At 55.1% G+C, this 22,566-nt stretch overlaps 1 protein-coding gene across 12 annotated transcripts in view; it reads left to right on the top strand.

Annotated features, from left to right (window-relative positions):
- Positions 1–8,371, top strand: part of LOC128814991 (protocadherin gamma-A4-like) — a 127,913-nt gene extending 119,542 nt beyond the window's left edge. For 11 of the 12 annotated variants that reach the window (XM_053991343.1, XM_053991345.1, XM_053991344.1 and 8 more), the window contains exons 3-4: positions 1,050–1,138; positions 5,949–8,371. In XM_053991343.1, coding sequence (XP_053847318.1) covers positions 1,050–1,138; positions 5,949–6,175 — 316 coding nt within the window. In that variant the 3' untranslated portion in view covers positions 6,176–8,371. The remainder of the gene's footprint in view (positions 1–1,049; positions 1,139–5,948) is intronic. The other variant, XM_053991346.1, reaches the window with a different exon arrangement.
- The last annotated feature ends 14,195 nt before the right edge of the window (positions 8,372–22,566 follow it).

The raw sequence follows: 22,566 nt of genomic DNA, 5'->3' as shown, positions 1-22,566 counted from the left end.
GGACCCAAGGGGTAAATCCTGGCATTCCAGTGGATGGAAAGGGCTGTGGGTGGTCAGAGCAGTGACTGGGAGAGGAGACAGTGGTGATCTGAGTGGAGGGGTCATTTTGGGACAGAGCAGAGGGGACCCCAGGAAGCTGGTGAGATGTTTAGGAAGTGTGGAGGCTCTGGAGGGGCTCTGGGAGCACAGCCCTGAGCAGTGAGCGGTGGCTGAGCACAGCTGACACCTGGCAGACATGAAAGCCGGGCTTGTTAGCCTGCACACAGAGTGCTGATTGTAGGCCTGGCCACAAAACCTCCTCAGCCAAAGTCTGTCAGCATCCCCCGAGTTCTCCCAGGCGGATCTGTGGTGCTCAGCACCCCCAGCAGCCAAGGGGAACCAAGGGAGATGCCCAGATGCTGCCTGCTCTCTTCTCCCTGCTGCTCCAGCCTCCCCAGGACTGATCTTGGACTCTTTTCAGAGCAAATTCTGTGGTGCCAGGCAGCTGCTCTGTGATGACCCAAATTCCCACCGCAGCGTGGGGTTTTCTCACCCTCCATCACATGAATGAAGCTGCAGAATGGAGTTGTAACCTGAAAGAGCTTGAAAGGTGCATCCACTCACAGCCTGCAAAAGGACAGAGGACCTGGTCATACAAGGGTGCATATGCACCTCTGGGGCTTTAGGACTGCAGTTGTTATTATTACACTGTAATTTTGGCAATGGATTACATTCTATCCCATGGCAGGGGGGGTGCAGATAGATGATCTTAAAGTTCTCTTCTGACCCAAACCATTCTGTGATTGCTTTTTGGTGGGGTTTTGAGGAGATGAGATGCTTGGCTGTAGCCTCTGAAGGCAGCAGGAGTTAGGAAGGTGTTGCTGGAAGCACCACTGAGTCCCCAAGTGCTTTTGGTGGTTACTCTTCAAGAGCCTGGTGAGGGATGGACACCTCTGAAAGAGTCTTGGCTCCTGAGTGCTATTTATGGGAGGATTTAAAGCAGGCACTGGTCCAGCCCACTCCTCCTGACTGAACTGGAGTAACTTGCTGTTTGTTTTCTTTTCCCATAGCTCCCAGAATGGAGAGGAAGCTGGAGCCTGGCCCAACAACCAGTTTGACACGGAGATGCTCCAAGCCATGATCCTGGCTTCAGCCAATGGTTGGTCTCCATCACTCCTGGGAAAACCCTGACTCCTGCTCTGGGGGGGCATCTCGGGGTCATGCTGATAGATAAGATGCTGTGGGACTGATTTATCTGGGTTAGCTGGGCTGGCTGCAAAGGTTCTGCTTCAACAGATCCCAAAGTTGGTGGAAAAGCACTGATGTCCTGTAGAGAGAGGGGTCAGGAAGGATCCAGAGGGAAAAGCAATGATGTCCCTGCAGAGAGAGGGGTGAGGAAGGATCCAGAGGGAAAAGCAATGATGTCCCTGCAGAGAGAGGGGTGAGGAAGGATCCAGAGGGAAAAGCAATGATGTCCCTGCAGAGAGAGGGGTGAGGAAGGATCCAGGGGAAAAGCAATGATGTCCCTGCAGAGGGAAGGGTCAGGAAGGATCCAGGGGAAAAGCAATGATGTCCCTGCAGAGGGAAGGGTCAGGAAGGATCCAGGGGAAAAGCAATGATGTCCCTGCAGAGGGAAGGGTCAGGAAGGATCCAGGCAGAGGAGATATGTGGTTCCTGTACACAGGGACACTTCTTCCACCCAAACTCTGTTTGCTGTGTACTGAAACAACATCATCTGGCTGTGCTGTGGTTGTGTTATGTGAAAGAGCCAGTCTGGAGATGATGTTTTATGAACTACTTGGTTCCAGAAAGTCACAGTAAATTACGCTTGCTGTAAGGTGAGGAGGAAGGAAGGCTGGAAGTTTGTGTGTGCCTAGAGGCTGGACCAGGGAACCAGCGAATGCCTGACTCAGTATTCCCAACAAACCTTGTGTGCAGAGGAGCTTCCCGAGCCCCTCTGCTGAGCCATGGATTCACCAAGGTTTCCCCCACTGGCTGCTGCTCTGCCTCCTTGCAGTTGTTTTCGCAGGAGGGTGGTTTGGGGTCGTTTTGGGTTGGTTTGTTCTGGTTTGTGGCTGTGCAGAAGCCTTGGGCAGCGAGGGATGTTCTCACACACCCACAGTCTCCATGGCTTTGTATAAAACAAGGACAATTATCACTCTGTGCAGCACTATGGATAAAGAGCCTGGTTTTCATAGAGCCTTTACTTATAAATACCTCCAAGTCTTTCCCCCCTTGATTTAAAAATAGAAGCACAGCCATAAAACCCTGTGCAAAATGCTTAGGATGTTTCCTTTGAGCTGTTGGGAGGGAAGGAATCTGAGGGAGGAGGAATGGCTTTGCTGTTGCTTTCTTGGAAAGCTGCTGCAGCTGAACTTTGCTGCTCTGCAGACACCAGAAGACAGCTGCCGTGGCTGGGGAGGGGGACAAGGTCTGGGGCAAGGGAGTTGTTTACACTCAAGAGAGAGAAACAATGTGAAAATGTGTCTTTGCTCTGAAAAACGATCATGGAAAAACAGCCCTTGGGGTTGCATGTGGTTATCATCACCCAGTGTCTCCAGATCCGGTTTCCTTGCTGGTAAATAAAGCTGTTTTTCTGGCTGCTGCTCCAGCAATCCCCAGCATCAGAGCTAAGCGGGTCCCTTCCAGGTTAAGCACCGACTTTCACGGAGCCCCGGGCCCTATTGCAGCAAATCTCCCCAGTCCACAGTCCTAACCTCTCCCACGGCTCCAGCCCGCCCAGGGGGTTGATGTAAATCAAATCCCTCCTGCAGATAATGGCTTTCCCTTATCCATCCTCTTCGGGCTCTCTCTGTGCTGGATGTGTGGATGGGGACCCAGCAGCAGTTTTTCCTCCAGCACAGTGTTTTCGTGTCACCCTTGCTCTCTGTCCCCCGTTTCTGCTCTCTCTTTAAGCCAATAGTGTTGATTGGAGCAGGCTTTGATTAGGGGCAGCGCTAATTGCCCATTAAGCTTTGTGCTACCCATCCCTGGGTGTGATTTCCTGGCCGTTTAAATAATCCTTATCTTTCACTGTCACCCACTGAGCTGTGTTTGAGCTCCGAGGTGACAAGTGGCTCACAGTGATGCCTTGGATGCATCCTTACCCTGGGCCAGGGGTTTTCCTTGGTTTCAGCAGGAGGCAGCGCTGGCCGTGCCAGGCCAAGCCTGCACCATCCAGTCCTTTGAGGATTAAATCCCTTCCCCAGTGGTTAAATTACCATCACAAGCCAGAGTATCTGGGGACCTGATTTTCCCCCCAGGGCTGTGACCTTGCTGTAGGGTTCTGTCTCCCTTCCCAGCCATCCTTCCTCTGGATCCTCCTGCCTTACAGCTGGGAACAAGATGAAAACCCAGTGTTTTGGGCCATCTGAATGGGCAGAGGCAGCTGCTGGGACAGCCCAAGGAGCACAGATGCTCCAGGACACCAGACTCTCAAGGACAGACATCCTGTCCTTAAAATACTCTGGCTCCAGTGAGAATTTAGAGAGGTGCCACGGGATGGTGGGAGAGCAGACAGAAAGGCAGCCCGGGGAGGTCCTTTTCCCCCAGGCAGGGGCAGACACGCTATATTGGGTCCCCTGAAAGCCCCGCCAGCAGCTGCAGCAACACCTGCTCTGGGGCTGCCCCGGCCATGGGGGCAATGGAGCCACTCGCTGGTTATTTTTGCCAGAGCCCAAATTCTTGTTTTCCTCCTCAGGACCGTTTGGGATAATGACAGGCTGCTGGAGGAGGCTGAGCATGACCTTTCCAGCAAGAAGAGCTCAAGTGCTTTGCTTGGCAAGAGCACCTCGGTGCCCATTTATAACCCTCTATTGTTCCTGTTCTCTCTTCTGTTCAGCCTTAATGTCAGTGTTACCTAGAAACAGCCGGTCGCCCTTACCCAGGACCGACTGGCAGGCTGGGAACTTCACCAGTGCCTTTTTCTCCCTGGTGGAAGCTGTGCTGAGACTGCAAATTAATTCATGGGGACTTGGGTGGTGCTGGCACCCCCAGCCCTTCATTGCTCAGAGCCCTGGGATGGCCCCAGAGGGACACAGGCAGCAATACCCAGGGAAGAGAAGGTGCCCAAGTCCACCCAGCCTCTCACTGGGCTGACTCCAGCTGGGACAGCCCAGAAAAAACAATTCTCCAATGGCTGGAAGCTGTAGTCTGTCCTAATTGAGACAGAGACAATATAAAGCAGCACACTCCATTTTCAGAAGGCTTCAAACCTGTTTTTATTCTAGCATGCTTGCTCTTTATACATTCTTACAAAACTCATAGGTTTACACTTCACTCATTGGTCACGAGAGACAAAGTGCTCATTGGAACAGGCAGCTGCAGGTTTCTCTTATTTCACCTTCTTTCTTTCTTGGTTTCTGTGTCAACGACCTTGGTAGAAAATTCTTTCAGGGGTAAACATGGAACCTCTTATCAAATGTGGATCCTCTTATCAAACATGGATCCTCTTATCCAACTTCTCTCTGGCCCACAGAAGTAGCTGTAAAACCTCTTCCACAGTAGTCCACCTGTGAGATGGTCCCTGCACATCTCCAGTCATCCCCTCCCATGGGGATCATTTCTAACACCTCCATGGCTGTGGGCTTGAGTTGGTTGCTAATGAAACAAGCTGCTGCTCAGGCGAGTGAGGATTAGCAACAAACATCACTAATTATAGACACACAAGGTCCTGCTAGGTCTGGAACCCATTTCATGGGGACTTTGGAAGAATTCTGCGGGGAATGCTTCCAGAGCAGGAAGTGAAAGGCATTTCCCTGCTCTGGGTCGCTGTGTTTGCACCCCATGGCCCTGCCCCAGTGTACAGTATCACGCCTGTTTTCAGCCTCACTGTGTTTTCCTCCCTGTCCGCTCCAACAGAGCAGCTGCAACTTTTCAAACTGCAGTTGCTTCATCATTCCGACCCCTGCAAAGGGAATGTGTACACAGCCGTATTTCAGGGGGATGGTGGGATGTGGTCCAGCTTTTTGTCCAGCTTTCTGGCTGGCTTCGCCACCTCCATCTGCTTAGGGGAAAGCAAAGGCAGCACAGAGGCGTGCACAGAGCTGGTCTGGAGTGAGGAGAAATGCGAGGGGACCCAGCCCCACCACCTCTGCTCGTTGTTTTTCATTGTTCCCACAATCTCTCTGCCTCTGAAAGGAGGGAGCAGCACTCCTGGGCTCTGCCTTGGGCCCTCTTCGTGCCCTTGCTGGGTGTCCCTATCCTTCAGGAGGGCCTGGCCCCAGCCATGAGCATGAGGCAGATAAAGGCTGAGATGGGAGCCACAGTCTCTCAGACAAAGGCTGAATTTCAGCAAACCATTTCTGAGCAGGGCTGTGCAGGGATCCCACCCTGAGCCGTGCACAGGCAGCTGCACCGGAGCAGATCGTGCAGCAGCTCATGGCAACAGCATCACTCGAGCCCTGCCATCCCCCCGTGCTCATTCTCCCCCTGCCTCCGTGCATCCCCCCGTCTCCATCTGCTCTCCAGCATCCCAGGGGGGCCCTGTGCCCCTCCCCACTCCTCACTCCGTGCTGGAGCTTTGCATAGCGACAGGAATGAATTTGCCTTCCCCTCCCCCTGCTCTCAGATCTGGACCATCAGACACGCTCTGGCATTGATTTCCTTCGTGCTCGGCTTCCTAGAGCCATTTTGTGGTATTGCAAGGGAGGGGTTTTGTTTCTCATCTCCCCTGTCCTGCTCCCTGAATAAACCTGGCTGGAGAAAAATACCGCGGGCAGGGTTTTAAATGTGGTGGAAAAATAAATAAATATTGGATTTCCTTTAATGCATCAGTAATGGCATGGCTGCACAATATGTTTGTAATGGGCAGTTTTGGTGGGGGGGTCTGTGCCAGGCTGCCCTGTTGGGGGCTGAAGGGTGATGTTGATTTGGGTTTGACACCCTGTGGGGCTGCTGGGGCTTGGGGTCTCCAGCTGCCTTTAACAGCCTGCCCTTCTCTTTCTCCCCTTCCCCGGCGTTCCCCGCAGAAGCTGCTGACGGTAACTCGACCCTGGGCGGCGGCAATGGCACGATGGGGCTGAGCGCCCGCTACGGCCCGCAGTTCACCCTGCAGCACGTCCCCGACTACCGGCAGAACGTCTACATCCCGGGCAGCAACGCCACCCTCACCAACGCCGCCGGCAAGCGCGACGCCAAGAACGCCGCCCCCGCCGGAGGCAACAAAAAGAAATCCGGGAAGAAGGAGAAGAAGTAGTGAAGAAGAAAAAGGAGACCTTAGAGCTACAGGGCAGCCGGCTCCAGCACTCCCCCAAAAACCACAGCCCAGGCCGGAGGACGAATGTGAATTTTTTTGTGGTGCAAAAGTAGGAAATGCTGCGAATGTATCTCGTCATCATCAGAGCTGAGAGCAGGGGCTCGCTGCTCTCAGGTCTCGTGATGAAAACCAATCCGGAGTCTAAACCGAACGCAAACAAGTGCCCTGTGAATAATGTTTTATACAATCCCTCGGGTATTAGAATATGCAAGGGCCGAAGGTCTTTTGCCACGTCTTTGGATCCAGTTTGCTCCCAGGTAGTCCAAGAAAGGCACAAGGCTTGTGCTCGGCTTTGCCCAGTGTAAATAATTTTAATGTGGATCTTTTAATTTATAGCCCTTCAGCTATTTTTTGGAAAGGAAAAGGAAGTTCTTAGCTTAGAGCCCATGCTCCAGTTCTTTGCTGTTAAATTTTCCATTCGTAAAATTCACCCCCAGTCAATGATAGTGATGGATTTTGGAATTTGGAAGTTGGTAGGGAGTGCTTCAGTTCCTGCTTACCTGTCATCTGAAAAAAAAAAAAAAGTTTATATTGCATGAGTCAAAGGGAATATGGCAAAGCTGCATCCTAAGCATTTTTAATTTTTTTTTTCTTTAAATTGTAACCACTAATGGCCTGAAAAATGATAAGGAAAAAGCCCTCCTGCTGTGTGAGAGGCAGGGAATTCCATGAGGAGCATGCCGAGGTGTGCGGCAGCTGCCCCGGCGGTTCTAGGGGTCTCCGAAGAGCAGACACATCTCAAACCTTCTTTGCAGTAAATATTTATATGTACAGTCAATGTTCTTATGGAATTAAGGCTAAGAGAGCCTCGCTCCCCCGCGGCCAGGCCTGGCCAGGTCCCCGCGCAGGGGACACGGGGACGACGCTTCACTGTCTGCACACGGTGTCTGCATGCACGTCCCTCACCTCACACCTGCACTAGCGCAGTAGCTCCACGGACCCGCAGAAGTCCTCGCATGCCCACGTGGTGTGAACGCGCCGGCAGCCGCCCGGGCTGCCCTGGGGAAGGGGTGGGAGGGGGTGGGATGGCTCAGGCGGGGTGGGGAAACTCATTATTGCTTCTAGTTCGGGCCCCAAAGGGTGTCTGGGGTGGTGGGGCGGTTCTACGAGGCGGTTCTTGGGGTCTCGCCCAAAGGGCGGGATCTGCGGAGCTGCCGTGCATGGCTTTGGTGCAGACTTGGTGGCTGAGTAAGTGATGGTTGTCTTGGTGGCGTTTGGGGACCAGATCCAGACAAGGGACCCAAGAGCAGGGGGTGACGCTGCAAAATGGGGGGCAGTGGCTGGGGGAGTGTCACATGGGACCATGTGGGGCCAGCCTGGAGGAGGAGGTGACGCTCCTGCTGGCTTTGGGCTTTGTACCCTGCGGGCAGAACTGAAGGATGAGGATTAGAATTTCTCCATGTGCCCATCACCAAAGCACCAGGCCAGCTTCCCATAGCAAAGCAGCTCTGAGCCCCCGGGAGAGGCAGATGGGGGCTTTGTGTAGCCAGAGCCAGGAGAGGAGCTGTGGGGTGGCCCGGAGGGGGCCACACCGAGTTTCCCAGGGGGGTGTGTGTTGTTTTTTTCCTTTTTTAATCACTAACACGTAACTCACCTGAGCAGATCCAGCCCTTTCAGCCAGGCTCTCCCCACCCGTGCCCCCTCCCCAAACCAGGGCAGCAGGATCATCCTCCGTTTTTCATCCAGATCCAGCCACCTCTGGCGCTGGCTGCACTGGGAGCGGTTCCCACCCTGTCCCCTGCAGCTGCCACCTGCCCCCCCTCTAGAAATGCTGTAGCTGAATCGTAGTCTTTATATTTTCTTTTTAATCTGCAATCTGAGGTAGCGTAGTGAGTGTCGTGTATTTAGTGGCGTGTTATTTTTAATTGCAGTAACTAACTTGTGGACATCAGTATTTTCAATTTTCTCTGTATCTTCTTTCCATGTGGTCTGTGCTCCGAGTGTGCGTGAAATGAAACACGTTTGCCCTTTCAATGTGTCTAATATTGAATTATACTTATATATTATATATATGCTTATATCCTTCTTATACCCATATAGACCAATGTCGATGTGTTACACGCAAGTTTTATACTCTAATATTTATATTGCTTTTTTTCTTTGGGAAAAAAAAATAATAAAATGGTTTCTTCTGAATGAATGGCATTTATTCTGGTGGGAAAAGGGAGGCACAGGTGGGATTTGGCCATCCCGGTGCTGCTGACAGGGGCTGGTTCAGCCCCTGCCTGGCTCCAGCAGTGGGGATGCTCTAGGAGCACCCCCAGTCTTGTGCCCCCAGGCCTGCTCTGGTGGCACCCCCATCCTCTGGCCCAGGGCTTTGAGTGGAGGGTGACCTGCCTGTGGATCATGACTGAGGACATGATGGGGTCGGTAGCTACAGCCCCAAGCTGCCCCTCTGCATCACCGGCAGGGATGTGGTCACTGTTGCCCAGTCCTGGAGGATCTGGAGAACCAGATCCAGTTGGGATTCCATCACCCTTCCCATCACCAGCAGGAATCCACTCTTCCTTCTCCAGCCCTGTCTGATTTGCTTTCTGTGGTCTCCCCTCTCTGCACTTGGGGACAATGGGTGGGAGGACACTGTGACCGGAGCTCCCTGGCCAAGACAATCCTCCCACCCTCCCTCTGCGGGGGGTTCCAACACAGGCTCAGGAAAAACATCCCGTGGCTCAGGATGTCGCAACCCTGGAGGAAAAAATAAGATGCTGCTGGCCAGATGTGAGCGGGAGGGTGGAGGAGGTGGGGGCAGAGCAGTCCCAGGAGACAGATAGACAGACAAACAGACAGAGTCTGGGATTGGGGGTTGGGGCTGGTCCCCCTTATTAGCAGAGCACAGGAGGCTCCAGGTATGCAGGGCACTGTCCCCATGTCTGTATTCCCATCCCTCCCCACCCAGTGTCTCTGTCCAGCTGCAGCTCTGTGGCCTCCATGCTCTGCCCCCCAAAACCCCCTGGGTTCTGCCCTTACACACAGGGAGCACCCCCTGAGCCCCCCTTGCAGATTGACAGACACTCCCCAAATCCCCAGTGCCCCACAGAGACACCAAACCCCCATCCAGCTGCACACAGACCCCTGAAAATCCCCATGAACCTCTCAGAGGGACATCCCTCTCCCCAAATTCCCTTGCATCCTACAGATCCAGTTCTCCTCCCTCCCTTGTGCCCACGGGGACAGCCCTGGTCACACGCACACACGTCAGGGGCATCCTCCTTTGAGACAGGTGGTCCCAGACCCCAGGGGAGGCCACGGGGGTCAGGGCAGTGCCAGGGCAGGGATTTGCTGCTCTGGGGCCCCTGTGACACCGTGCCCTCTGCCCCCAGCCCCAAGCTGCTGTCCCTCCCATGCTGGATCACCTGGGGTGCATCAGGGACAGCTCCAGGGGATGGTGGGGATCAATCCCATCGACCCGCAGCCAATGGGAAGCAGGGCTGAGCACTTCCAGGTGCCACCCACGGGCTGTCCCCAGCACCTGTCCTAGCTGGGCGGCTTCATCCCAGGGCACCGGGCATCGCTGCCCGCTTGGCTGGTGATGGCACCGCCTGCCTGGAGCTGAGTGCTGAGGGCTGCTGGTGAAGGAACCGGGGATGGTCAAACGAGGGGGTCCTCAGGTGGGTGACAGTCACCCACGAAGAGCAAAGAGGCTTTGCAGAGCTCCAGGGGTGGGTTTGGCTTGAGGAGCCTCCCCCGTGCCCTGAGCCCCACGGTGTCCCCGTGTCCCAGCTGCGGGTGTTGGTGTCAGGATGTGGGCAGCGAGAGGGGGCACATCGAGTTTAATTTCATTTCATTTCTCTTCTCTCTCGCACTGAAATTACCGCAGGGCACGGCGAGAGCCAGGAAGGGGAAGCCGCAAACACAGACCTGGCCAATTAGCACTGATGAAGGAAACCCGGTCAGCCGCGCTAATTACCGGGGACAGGCGGGAGCGGGAACGTGCTCAGTGCAGCGTGGAGAGCTGGGGGAATTCCCGAGCTCAGGCGGTGACACGGGGGAGGCAACAGAAACAGCTGGAATCACAGTCCTGACAAAAGGGACACAAAGAGCGAGGCAAGACAGAGCCCCCGGCAGGCGCTCGGGACGAGTGACATCGCGGGGATCATGGCACTGCTCCCGGGAAGGGCGACCTGGCCTTGGAAAGCAGCTCCTGCATGGGGGAATTCTTTCACTGCAGCCATGGTGAGCACCGAGGGGCTCTGCCTGGATGGGGCTGTGGGTCACAGCCTCTGTGCCCGGTGCTGGCTGTGGGGGGTGAGTGGCTGTGTCCCCCCCAGACCAGGGGGGGTTCACCAGCAAACTCTGAGGTGCCCAGCCAGTTCCAGACGGGGCCCTGGGCCAGGGTATCCGTGCTGGGCTGCTCTGAGCATCCTTCACCATCCTTCTTCCTCCACTCTGGTACCCTCCTGCTGCTGCTTCTCCCCCTTCTCCATCTCCTTTCCCCACCTCTGGGATTAGCTCAGCCCTCCTGCTGCTGCTTCTCCCCCTTCTCCATCTCCTTTCCCCACCTCTGGGATTAGCTCAGCACTCTCCCTCCCCTCCCTGTCGTTGTTCCAGGTACAACCATGGCGAGGACCAGGGAACCTTCAAACCCCACAGGCAGCAGGGCTGGAAGCTCTCAGTGGTACAGGAACAGGTCCCACAGTGGTGGAGACCCCTTTGTTCCCCCTCTGGGGATTGTCCCCAGCTCCTGGCAGAGCTGGAGCATCCAGATGCCACAGGTAGTGCAGGTCTCATGTCACCAACTCGTAGAGCTCTCGTTTGCAGCAGTTTTGTTTTGTGCTTTTTTTTTTTTCCAACTGACCTTGAAACTGAAACACAACAGTAAATTAAAAAAAAAAAAAAAAAAAGAGAAAGAAAAGAAAATAATTGAGCCAAGCCAGTTTTCCATTGGATCTGAGCTCAGCTGACCTGTCACTCGGCCCCAGAGAGGGCTGGGCAGGGAGCTGGAGTCTCCATCGGGCTGTGGTCATGGGCTGAGTCCCATCAGCAGCTCCTCCAGTCATTACTTCACCCAGCAAACCAGGGGGGTAGAAATCACCAAAAAAGCCAAGTTTTCATACAGCTCTCTCTCACCCCTTCCTTTGGTGACCCCAGAGGCACTGGGGAGGTCACCCTGGGTGTGACACAGACACTGGGAGCTGGAGACACCCCTGGGAGCTGGTGGCAGCAGGGGCTTCTCCTCCCATAAATGCCTCCGAAGGGAGGGCAGCCAATGCCATCCAAAAGCACTTGGGAATCCAAATATTTGGGATGAAAAATGTCCAAAGGGGATCTGCAGGGGCAGTGGGTGCAAAAGGCCACGTGAGGAGAGGGGATAGCCATAGCAGAGGCTGTGGTGAGAAAGCCCCCCTGCCCTGCTCCCCTCCAGCCCCCCATGAAATCCCCTGGGATTTTATTGCCCCCGGCACAGCTGGCTCCTCTCACACCTCACATCCCCGGGGGAAGCGAGAGGTGTTTCACCATCCTCCACATCCCTTCCCGCTCCCTAAATCCACTTCCCGCCACTGTGATTTATTATTATTTATAACAACAATAAAGCGTGCGTAGATGGAATAAAATTTTCCTTTTGCTGACTGAAACCTTGTGACCGCGGGGAAGGAGAGGGCGGAGGGAGGGGGCCCTGCTGGCCCTTGGCCGCCCCCTTTGGGACTCGGGGGCTGCCAAAAGCTCATCCGTCACGTGGAGGAGCAAGACCAGCCCTCAGGCACTCTCCGGATAAAATAGGATGTGGTGGGATTTTGCCCTTTTGCAGCCTGTGTGATCTTGGGGTGGCCTCTGCCATGAGCTGCTGGGAGAACAGTCTGTCTGTCTGTCTGTCCTCCCTGCAGGACAGAGCCCTTGTCCCAGCCGTGCTGGTGGCCGGGTGCCCGAGGAGATCAGACCCAGGGAAGCAGCCAGAACCTGAGGTCATGGGGCTGGGAGAAGGGAGGGCAGGGAGGAGAGCAGGAGCCAAGAGGGATGAGGGCAGAACAAAAACTCCGGGCACTGCAGTCAGGACACAGAGTGGCTGGCGGGGCTGAGCTCCAAGGGGACGCCCCTGTGTGTGTCCCCTCTCCCGAGCCCCCCACACCCTGCTGGAACTCGCTGTGGCCCCTGCAGGGCTGTGTGGGGCTTGCCAGGGTCGCTGTCATCGAGCTGCTGGCGGCAGAGCCAGCCCTTGTGCCTGGTCCCAGGGTCTGCTGCTGCCTCTGCAGGCAGGAGCATCCCTCTGCTCCCCCAGAACCCAGGGCTGGCCCCCGCAAACCATCCCTGGGGAGTCCCTGGAAGCATCAAACCAGGCATGTTAATTCCCTCAGGGACACCTGCAGCCCCCATTAACCACGGGGAGCTGGGGCAAAGGCAGAGCTTTGCAAAACCCCCACCCAAAAAAAGGCCAAGAAAAGCTAAAATGCTCCTCTGGCAAGGTGCAGGGGCTGCCCGTGCCCAGTGCTGCCTGCCTGCCCCTTCTCCCTTTGGCACAGGACAAAAGCAGCTAGGCCCAGTTTGGGGAGGGGGTTTTTGGGCCCCTCTCCCCTTGAACGGGCAGCAATGCTGAGCCAAACCACCCCAAGCTTTTCTGGGGCCTCTGGGAGCAGGAAAGGGAACAGATCTGGCTGTGCTGGGGTGTGCTGGGGTGTCCCCTCTCGTGGGGACAGGGATGTGGGTGACACAGAGCCCAGCACATCCTGCTGGCCAAACTTCGGGAGCCACTGCCAGTTTTGGGCTGGGAAGCAGAGACACGTCCTGGCACCCACAGGGCTCAGACAGGTGGGGTTGGATTTGGGATTTGCCAGGAGCCCTCCTGGCTGAGCTTCCAGCCTGGCTGCCACAGGGATGGGAGAGCAGCCACTTAAGCCGAGGGATGCAGGAGGAAAAGAGCCCCCCAGGACAGCCCAGCTCCAGAGGGCTTTGGGGAGCAGTGCCCACCCCTCGCTCAGTGCCACCTGCACTGCTAGTCCCAGCATGTGGGTGCTGCCAGGGCTGGGGGTGGGGACCCTGCCATCCTCCCCATCACCCCTGTGAGCTGCCAGGGGCATTGGGGGGCTGGGGCTCCTCCCAGATGAATGGAGGAGGAGGAGGGTCCTTGTGCTGCAGGGTGAGATGGGACGGGTGCCAGGGAGGGACAGCGGCCAGGCGGGAGCAGAGGGGCAGGAAGAGGGAGACAAAGCTGCTTTGTGCAGGGAAAAGGGGAATGGGGAAGGGGCTCGTGGGTGCCAGGGAAGGGGCCAGGCAGGCTCCCTTCAACCCTGCAGTGGGGTGCAAGAGATAATCCACAGGGGTGCAGGAAGAAAATGTGGTTTGTACCATTAATAACTTCAAAAATAGTTAAAAAGTGTTTTTTTCATTTCTCCCCCATCCTTTTTTACCTTGTGTTTTAGCTTGTGCTTTGAAGTGTGCTTGTTAGCCCAGCAGTACGTGTAGGGAATTTATAAATCAATGAATATATTGAGGGGGGACGTGGAATAAAAAAATGTGGAGCCTGGAGGTCTACTCGGTGCTGGGGGTGCCTGATGATGTTAGAGACCAAGAGTCCTCCCCCTGCTGCAGCACCTCGGGGTGATGGGGCGTGTCCCTGCTGAAGCTCAGCCCCTGCAGAGATTTGGGGTGTCCCCACCCCCTGGCTGAGCAGCACCCCCGTGGTCTCTCTGAGGCCACCCCAGCCTGGCTTCCCTCCATCCCTGCAGTCAGGCCCAGTGCCAGGTTTAAACAGATTTTTTTTTATCCCGGCTTTTTTTTCTCCCCCATTTTCACAGGACACTGTGGGCCTCCCACTCCTCAATTAGCAACTTGTCATTGACAAGCTCATCAAAAGGCTGCTAAAAAAACCCAAACTGAGATTTGATGCAAACTAGGGCAATAATCAGGTCTCTGCCCTGGATTTTAAATTATCCCAGCAGTCCCTGTGTGTCCATGCCTGTGGGGACCCGTTCCCAAAAGCCTCATGGAGCTGCTGTTCAGCGGGCTCCACCCACACTCTGCAGCAGCGGGGACACCTCGGGTGGCAAAGGGGGCTGGGGAACAGGCAGGGACACTTTGGGACACAGACCTGGCTGGTGGCCACGCTGGTGGCAGGGAGGGGGGACAGGGCTGCTCCCCACCTCAGGCAGGGGGTAAAGGAGCCCTGCCTGGGCGGGAGGGGTTGGGGCTGTGTTGGTTTTCTACTTTGTGACATCACACACTTCTAATCAAAACACACACCCGTAATCCCGGTGCCATTAATCAACTTTGGAATTTTTGTCCACGGCCTCAGGTCAAACGCAGTGTTCTCTTGGGGGTCAGAGTCTGTCAGCACAGAAAGTCTAAAATTCTCAGCATTTAGAGCTCCAACAGGGTTGGCCACAAGGAGGGATGGGGCACCCCTTGGAGCACCCAGCAGGAGGTGCCAGCAGGGCTTGGGCAGCAAAGCAGCTGCTGCAGGGAGCCCTCGGCCCCAGGGCAGGAGCACAGCCCGGGCTGGGCTGTCCCTGTGCTGTCCCTGTGCTGCCCTGACACCGAGCCGGTCCCAAGGACAAACCCCCCGTGCCACCAAGCCAGGGCCACGTGGATGGACATTTGTCCTGCCAAAGTGGCCATCTGGGAGAAGGTGTCCTTCATCCCAGCAGGGCAGCAGGGAGCTGCAGCCTGGCCCAATTCTGGCTGGTTTGACCTCTAAACTCGGCTGGTGGCTGGGCTGGTGCTCCTTGTGTGACTGCAGGGGCACAGGGACCCTCTGGGGGTCACCAGGAGGGACACTGCTGTCACTGAGCTGTCACACGGTGTGCACACACTCGGGGACGAAAAGGCTCGAGTGGAATGACCAGAGCTCTGCTGCTGGCTTGTCCCTGGGGATATCCATCATGACAGGGAGGGTGGCTCCTGTCCTCCCCACTCACCTGGCTTTCAGCCCTGGGGACATTTGGGCAGGGGGACACCTCCATCCCCCACAGCCTGTGTCTGGGCTCTGAGACACCACACCTGGTGTGACAAGGTGGATTTTTGGGGCAGGGAAAAGGATTTCCAACCTTCTCCGGGGATGTGGTGGCAGTGCCCAGCCCACCACAGCTGTGATGCTGCTCCAGCTCCTCAGCTGCCCCCTCCAGCTTGGATGAGCTTCCTGCAGCTCAGTGCCACAAGGCCCTGGCTTCAGCTCTGCACCAGCAGTTAGGATATGGAGATAAAAATCATATTTTTGTACCAAAAATCTTGTTTATTTCTCCATTTTTCTGTACATAAAAGCTGTCATGATAACACCGTGCTCTCAGAGCATCCCTTTCTCACAGCTGCAAAGCCATGAAAAAAAGGGAGCTGGTACAAAGAAATACAAACTCCCAGGCAGGGCTCCAGGCTGGCCTGGATTCAACTCACATGTCCCAGTTTCTCTCTCATTTTGAAGCTTTCCAGGGCATTTGGCAGCTCCTGCCTGCCCTGACCAGCACTGGCAGCCTGACAGGAGGGTGGCACAGCTCTTGGCCCCACAAGGAGCCCTCTCACACCCAGGTGCTGGGGAGGCAGCGGGACTGTTGGATTAAGCTCTTTTTTGACTTAGAGATGGGCCAAATGAGAGGCATTTTAAAAACTTTTATTCTATTTTCAGTCTCATGTGAAGGGTGAAACAATACAGATGTAATCATTTACGCCATTACAATCAGAAGTTAACTATTTCCTAATTACAATATATTATAAGCATTTCTTGGCCTGTCAGCTTTAGCTACACCATGCTGTAAATGCCTTAAAGCCAATCATCTAAAATGACCCCTCGTGGGTCCTGCTACAATGCACTTTCATAGTTCTATTTCTCTAAAGTATCCAGTCTTACTTGCAAGGCCATCCTTTGAAACTTGTTTCTAGCTCCATTTCTCTCTCAGCAATGTCTGCCCTATTCCATGGCATTTCTAAGTCAGCATTTCTTATCTCAAGGTTTGCATACAGATACACACTGTGTGAGCTTTCTGTCAAGCTTTGAGAATTTTCTACAAATTCATTTCCCACATTTCCCACTCTCTCTTATACAGAAAAAAAACTTCTTTGATGGCTTTTTCCTTCGACTGTGGAGTACAGTGAAGTACACAAGGCACTATCACTAACATTGTTATTATAACAATCAATGCATATAAACTTTCTGTCAAACTTTGAGAATTTTCTCCAAATTAATTTCCAATATGGGACCAGTGCCTTAATTGTCCTTACCCGTCCTTCTTGACTCTCTCACCCCTTTCCTGAAGGGATGGGCAGGGGTCGAACCGTGTGTCCAGTGCTCCATCCCACACCCCTGCAGCACCAGGGGAGCTGTGCTTCACCCAAGTTTGAGTGGGACTCCCTGGACTGTGGCCAGAGGCTGAACCAGAGCAAATCCTGCCCTCTAAACCCAACATTTCCCTCGTTTTCCCCTTTCCAGCGCAGAGCTCCTGTGCAGGAACATCCCCACCTCCTCCTGAGGGCTCATCCTCGTGCAGGCTGCGCTGGATCTGCAGCTCCTGGTGTTGTAGATGCCTATTAAAATATTGGCTTTTCACAGGTATTAAAGTGGATTTTATATGTGTGGTGTTAAAGTGACTTTGTTCTAAAGATAAAGTTTTTATTCCTGTTGGCAATTAAGCTCAGTGCAATAGCTGATATCGGTGTGCTTGTGTTAAAATTCCTGCTGGGATGGGATAACACCCAATGGACACGGGATGGGATAACACCCAATGGACACAGGATGGGATAACACCCAATGGACCAATGGACACGGGATGGGATAACACCCAATGGACACAGGATGGGATAACACCCAATGGACATGGGATGGGATAACACCCAATGGACACAGGATGGGATAACACCCAATGGACATGGGATGGGATAACACCCAATGGACACAGGATGGGATAGCACCCAATGGACCAATGGACACGGGATGGGATAACACCAATGGACACAGGATGGGATAACACCCAACGGACACGGGATGGGATAACACCCAACGGACACAGGATGGGATAGCACCCAATGGACACGGGATGGGATAACACCCAATGGACATGGGATGGGATAACAGCCAACGGACACGGGATGGGATAACACCCAATGGACACAGGATGGGATAACACCCAATGGACCAATGGACATGGGATGGGATAACACCCAATGGACATGGGATGGGATAACACCCAATGGACACAGGATGGGATAACACCCAATGGACACGGGATGGGATAACACCCAATGGACACGGGATGGGATAACACCAATGGACACAGGATGGGATAACACCCAACGGACACGGGATGGGATAACACCCAACGGACACAGGATGGGATAGCACCCAATGGACATGGGATGGGATAACACCCAATGGACACAGGATGGGATAACACCCAATGGACACAGGATGGGATAACACCCAATGGACACGGGATGGGATAACACCCAATGGACACGGAATGGGATAACACCCAATGGACATGGGATAACACCCAATGGACACAGGATGGGATAACACCCAATGGACCAACAGACACGGGATGGGATAACACCAATGGACACGGGATGGGATAACACCCAATGGACACGGGATGGGATAACACCCAATGGACATGGGATGGGATAACACCCAATGGACACGGGATGGGATAACACCAATGGACACAGGATGGGATAACACCCAATGGACATGGGATGGGATAACACCAATGGACACAGGATGGGATAGCACCCAATGGACACGGGATGAGGACACCTGTACGGATCTGCCAACCATCAGCACTCACTGTCTGAGGGCAGTGTGGGCCAGGGCCCAAACTGGAGGTGATGAGAATGGACTAAAACCACAACCAAGGAATGTGCATCCTCTGAAAAGGCAGATCCAAGGAGGAGCCAGGCTAAACAATTCTTGGAACATGTAAATTATTTGGGGGAAAGTTTACTGTGCATAAGGGTCTATGAATATGCAACAGGCTGATGGAAGGGAAAAGGTGTTGAAGGGGTACCCAAAGGTAACAGGGTGCTCTTGGCTGAGTGCAGGGATGCACCTGGCTGTAACAGCCTTTGCTCTGGGGTCCTTGTCTCCCCTTGTCCTTTATTAAACTTTTTACATGTTCACGGGAGAGTGGCTGTGTTTTTCACGCTGGGATGCAGCGAGATGACGAAGCCCGGGCGCGCTGGGGGCGGGCAGCAGGGCTGTGCCCTGCACAGAGAGCGCTCCGAGCGCGGCGCTGCCGGGAGGGGCCGCGGGGCTGACCTGGCCCTGGGGACACGCTGTCCTCGGCTCGCTCAGCTTTTTGTTAGAGCTTCCAACCCACGGTGTGATAACCAGCCCCAGGAATGCCCCAAATTCTATGGAAGAATGGAATTATTATCACTGTTGAGCTCTTACTGTTATTGAGCATAAAAGCTTGGAGCGATCTGCTCCAGTGGAAGGTGTCCCTGCCCATGGTGGGGTGTTGGGACAAGGGGAGTTTTAAGGTCCCCCCCAGCCCAAACCTTTCTGTGATTCCATGAAAAGTGCATTAAAATTAAAGCTTCAAGGGTTTTGTGTGACCCCAGGAGGGACCAGTGCTCCCAGCAGCGCTCTGGTGTGCAGAGGTTCCTGCAGGAAATGGTGACCCCAGCCATGTCCCCAGACCCTGCTGCCACACCTGTGCTGGCTCAGCCCCCTGAGGGGCTCTCCCAGATCAGAGGGTGCTGATGTCTTCTCTCCACGAGCATTCCAGTCACCCTGCTTCCTTCTCCACCTTCCCAAGACCCCAGCTCTTACCTGGACTGGGATCAGCCTGCCCCCTCCTGCAGGGCTGTGACAGCAGCCAGGCTCCGTGCCAGCCCCAGGTGATGCTGGGCTGTTATGGATCCCTCCATTACCTCAATGTTATAAATATGTTAAATTAGAGCAAATAAAAGATCTCAAAATATGTAAGGCACAAGCTGGGGCAGAGCTGTTCCCACTGATAACTCCACCAGGAGCCAGTACCCTGCAGGACCAGACCTGGGGTCCCTGGCTGTCACCCCAGCATGGAGTGATGTGTAGGGATGGCTGTGGCTTTACTCTGTGCCTGCCTTTGTGCCCAGCCTGCTCCTCCACCAGGACCACAGTCGATGTTCCTCCCCTTGGCTGAAGCCTTTGGCCCTTCAGCTGTTGGAAAGGACAGCCCCAGGATGGGACAGGAGAGCTAAAACAGCACAAACCCTGCCACAAACAGCCCCAAGAGCCAGAATTAACTACCCTTCACAGCCATGCACAGGTCCCAGAGTGAATCTTTGTTTTACTTACTGAAAGCTCATTAGGGTCCAGCAGCTTTCTGCCTTTTTCCAGGATCAATGTCCAGCTGGAGCAGCTGCTGGTCTCAGGGATGCTCCAATTCTTGTCACCTGGCTGGCTTTGCTGGCTCTGAAAACAAGGTGGTGGTAAAAACAGGGGGAGAAGCTCGTCCAGGGCAGCTCTGGCACAGATATTCCCCAGGGGCCACCAGACCTGGGAACACGGGGGAGTCCAGACATGGCCCCACGGGGTCAGGGCTGCCACGTGCCCATGGTCAGGCTTCAGGCATCCCCTGTTTTCACCCTGTCCTGGCCTGAATTTATGATGCTCGAATCCCCATTCGTCTGTTTAGCCCAGAAATAAATTTTGCACCTTCAAGGCTGGTTCTGAGAGGACAGGGGTGGAAGAAAAAGCGGCACTCACTCCTCCACATTCCTGCTCCTGGACTGCGTTGTCTGTGGACAGACGGACAGCGGGACAGAGCTCTCCTTTGCTGTTAGTTAGTTTTAGCTCGCTGAGGCAGAGAAGCTCCCTGGACTGGGGTTTTGCTTTTTCTTTGGACCTGCTCAAACCTGCTCTGGACTGAACACCCAGAAGACCAGCGACAGCTCGAATCTGTGGCCCACCGGGCCAGGCCTGGGCCCCGGCATTTCCAGCGCCTGAGGGACTGATAAGAGATTGATAAGAGACTGATAAGAGACTGAGTAAGTGGAGCTACAGCCCACGGAGGGGACTTTCTGAGTTTGTCACCTCTTTTGGAGTGGCAAGAGGTTTTATTGTTTATTTTGTTCATTTTTTTGTGCTGGTGAATGCTTTGCCTGTTAAATAAACAGGGTTTTTTTCCACGTTTCTCCAAGGAAATATTTTCCCGAACCGGCTGGGGGAGGGGCCGCTTGAATCTGCTTTCCAGTGGAACCCCTTTGGAGGTTGTCTCCCAAATTTGCCCTAAACCAGGACACACCCCAATGCCAGAGAACCCCAGAGCTCTCGATGGGCAGCACTGTGACCCAAATGGGACTGCGGAGCTCCAGACACAACCTCTTTAGCAGGCTGTGCATCCCGTGCATTCCCTGTGCATCCCCTGTGCATTCCCTGTGCCCCTCGTGCATTCCCTGTGCATCCTGTGCATTCCCTGTGCATCCCCTGTGCATTCCATGCATTTCCTGTGCCTCCTGTGCATCACCTGTACATTCCCTGTGCATCCCATGCATTTCCTGTGCCTCCTGTGCATCCCCTGTGCATTCCCTATGCCTCCTATTCATCCCCTGAGCACCCCGTGCATCCCCTGTGCATCCCATGCATTTCCTGTGCCTCCTGTGCATTCCCTGTGCATTCCCTGTGCACCCCATGCATTCCCTGTGCATTCCCTGTACCTCCCGTGCATTCCCACTGCATTCCGTGTGCCTCCCGTGCATTCCCACTGCATTCCGTGTGCCTCCCGTGCATTCCCACTGCATTCCGTGTGCCTCCCGTGCATCCCCTGTGCCTGCCGTGCGTTCCCTGTGCCTCCCGTGCGTTCCCTGTGCCTCCCAGGGAGAGGCCAGCGCTGTGACGGAGGATGCTGTCCCCGGGCTCTGGCAGGGCTGTCCCCGGGCTCTGGCAGGGCTGTCCCCGCGCTCTCGCAGGGCTGTCCCCGGGCTCTCACAGGGCTGTCCCCGGGCTCTGGCAGGGCTGTCCCCGGGCTCTGGCAGGGCTGTCCCCGGGCTCTCGCAGGGCTGTCCCCGGGCTCTCGCAGGGCTGTCCCTGGGCTCTGGCAGGGCTGTCCCCGGGCTCTGGCAGGGCTGTCCCCGGGCTCTCGCAGGGCTGTCCCCGGGCTCTCACAGGGCTGTCCCCGGGCTCTCGCAGGCTGTGCCGGCAGAGGATTACAGCCACCCCGCCCCCCGTTCCACAGCTCGGCCTTATCCCGTTAAGGCCAGCATCGCTGCCGGCTGCTGTCCCAATAACCAGACCAGACAGGGCTTTCTCCCCTTAAGAAGCCTTCGTAGCTTAAAGGCCGAGCTCATCCAGCTCATGACGCCACGCCCGAGGCAGGAGCCCCGAATTAGAGCAGCTGCCGGGTGCCAGCCGGCTGGGGGCACCGGGTGGCCGAGGGCACGGGGTGAGTGTGGCACCGGCCACGGGGCTGGCACCGGCACCGCCGCTCCTGCCCGCAGTTCCTCGGGAGGGGCATTTTTCCCATCGGGAGGAGGTGGCAGAAGGGAGGGGACCTGCTCAGGGATAGCAGCAGCTGAGTTACTGCCCAGGCGCTGCAGCCGGGAGCATTTAACTCTTCCAGGGCTGAAAATCTTTCCGTGCTGTCCTCCGCAGCTCCTGAGGCATCCCCTCCTCCAGAGGCAGGCACGTGAGACTGTGCAGGAGGAAGCTGTAGGATTTAAAATCCTTTTGGAGACAGCTAAATAACAACCACAAACCGAGCACCCCTCTCTCACCATCTCCATGCCCTCTGATGCCTCAGGGTTCAGCTTTTCTATTTTTCACATTCTGTGCTGCTTTAGTGTGTGGGTCTGGGGTTCATATTATGGGATGGTGAGTTCTCTGCACAAAGCAGGGAGACAAAGCAATTCCTTCTCCAGCTGGGGACCAAGGACAAGTGATCCAAATCTCAGGCCCAAGAGCACAAACAGCATGGGCTGGAGAGAGAAGAACAAGCAGGATGGGAGTGCCTGGGCTAAAGCTGGAATGGGACAATGAACTGCAAGGTGCAAATGGAGCAGAACTGATCACAGTGAGACCCTGTGAGCAGTCATACATTTTGGGACCATTTTGGTTCATCTTGGGTGCAGCCCTGGCTGGGCTCTTGTGCTGCCCAAGGTGGATCCATGGAGGAGATCCTTTTAATAAATCCCTGCTTTGTTCTTTAGCTCTGTCCAGCCTCTGTTCTAGGTCAGCCGTCACAAGGCATCGCTGGAGCATGCCTGACAATCCCCCTCGTCCCTCCCTGGTGCATTTACCTCCTCTGCAAAAGCGGGAAGGTGGAACTGTGGCACAGTGGGCAGGAGATGTCACCTCTGGGTCTGTCCTCAGCCCTAAAACGCAGACCCGCGGGGCGTGCACAGAGGTGGCTCAGGCAGGACTCGTGCCCTGCGCACGGCGGGGCTGTCACACGCAGGTCACACACGGAGCCCCCCTGGGAGGGGACCCACAG

The sequence above is a fragment of the Vidua macroura genome, chromosome 15 (assembly GCF_024509145.1).
Source record: "Vidua macroura isolate BioBank_ID:100142 chromosome 15, ASM2450914v1, whole genome shotgun sequence".
Lineage (NCBI taxonomy): Eukaryota > Metazoa > Chordata > Aves > Passeriformes > Viduidae > Vidua > Vidua macroura.
Note: the sequence above shows the minus strand (reverse complement) of the source record. Positions and strands in the feature narration are given on the sequence as shown.